The sequence below is a fragment of the Condylura cristata genome, unplaced genomic scaffold (genome assembly GCF_000260355.1).
Source record: "Condylura cristata isolate star-nosed mole 26May11 unplaced genomic scaffold, ConCri1.0 scaffold00026, whole genome shotgun sequence".
Taxonomy (NCBI): Eukaryota; Metazoa; Chordata; class Mammalia; order Eulipotyphla; family Talpidae; genus Condylura; species Condylura cristata.
This window is the reverse complement of record NW_004567127.1, coordinates 331,697-332,927: the sequence shown is the minus strand read 5'-3', so window position 1 is coordinate 332,927 and position 1,231 is coordinate 331,697. Positions and strand designations below refer to the sequence as shown.

The 1,231-nt window shown below is 69.5% G+C and overlaps 1 protein-coding gene across 1 annotated transcript in view; it reads right to left on the bottom strand.

Moving 5' to 3' along the window:
* LARP1 (La ribonucleoprotein domain family, member 1) overlaps positions 1-1,231 on the bottom strand; it is a 10,159-nt gene that overhangs the window by 4,952 nt on the left and 3,976 nt on the right. Inside the window, exons 6-7 of the mRNA XM_012729993.1 lie at positions 222-614; positions 11-134 (exon numbers count right to left, since the gene is read on the bottom strand). Of these exons, the coding sequence (XP_012585447.1) occupies positions 11-134; positions 222-614 (517 nt within the window). The remainder of the gene's footprint in view (positions 1-10; positions 135-221; positions 615-1,231) is intronic.

The following is a 1,231-nucleotide window of genomic DNA, read 5'->3' as shown; positions in this document are numbered from 1 at the left end:
GCCCCTTCACCTTGCTGGAAGCGGGGCGGCCCGGGAGGGACCTCCTGGTTGGGGTCCACGGGGGGCTCGGGCGTTAGCGTGTCGAACTGCTCCCGGCTGATCATGTTGACCTTCTTGAAGTTCTCGACCTCTTGCTGCGCGGGAGGAGGGCGGGCCAGGGCGTGAGCAGGGCAGCGCCCCGGGACGCCCGCGGGGCCCGCCCGCGCCCTGCGCCCGCTCACCTTGATCTGGGAATACTCGGGCTCGAACTTCTCGGTCCACAGGTCCTGCTCGTAGTAGAAGAGCCCGTCGTTGATGACCTTGGCCAGCTCGGCGCTCATCTTGGCGCGGGAGGTGTGGTTGCCAGTGCGGTCGCCCCCGGGGTGCCGGCGCATGTACGGGGGCGTCTGCGTGACGATGAGGATCTTGTTGACGTCCCGGTCGTCGATCTCGTAGTCGGAGTCCTCGTCAGACCAGGCGGTGAAGGTGTTCTTCCGCCCGTCCATCTGCTCCATTTCCTCGTCAAACAGGAAATCCAGCTCCTCCTGCTCGTCCTGCTCCCTGGACGGCGGCGGCTGCGAGGGCGGCTGCGGAGGCAGGGAGGCCGGGTGGGGCGGCCGGGGCTCCTCGGACTTCTAGAAGGGGGACAGGCCGGCAGAAGATGACGCGGGGCCCGCACGGCTGCCCCGAGGCCCGCTGTCAGACCTGGAGTGGGCGTCGTGAGCTGGGGCGTCTCGCGGGGCCTCCGGGTACCCCACTCGAGGTGGCGCACACGAGGCCGCCACCTTCCAGCCTGCAGAGCACTGCCCGTGAGCGCCGCTCGGCCCCCGGGTGCCCACCTCTCCCCACCCACAGAGCCATGCCCAGCACCGGAAGCTGCTCGAGACAAAAACCACAGCCGCCACTGCCCAGCCCGGGCCCCGGGGGGAAGCTGCCTGCCCGGATGGAAGGGCAAGTGCCCGCCGGCCAGGGTGCGATGGGTCTCGGGGCCGAGTAACAACCAGGGTCCCTGAACTTAATTAAGCAGTTCAGTTTAGAGGGAAGGAAAGTCGCCCCACGAACCAGAGGGGCAGGAGGCAGGGACGGAGGGCTGCCTGGGAGGTGGCGGCTAGAGGTGTACAGAGAGCAGCACGTGCCCCGGCGAGAGAGGATGCGGTCGGGACGTCGGTGTGGGCAGGCCGAGCTGGTCTGGGGCGGGCGGGGGCTCCACGAGGAGCTGCCCCAGGCCCACAGCCGCGTCCTCCCGGGGGGG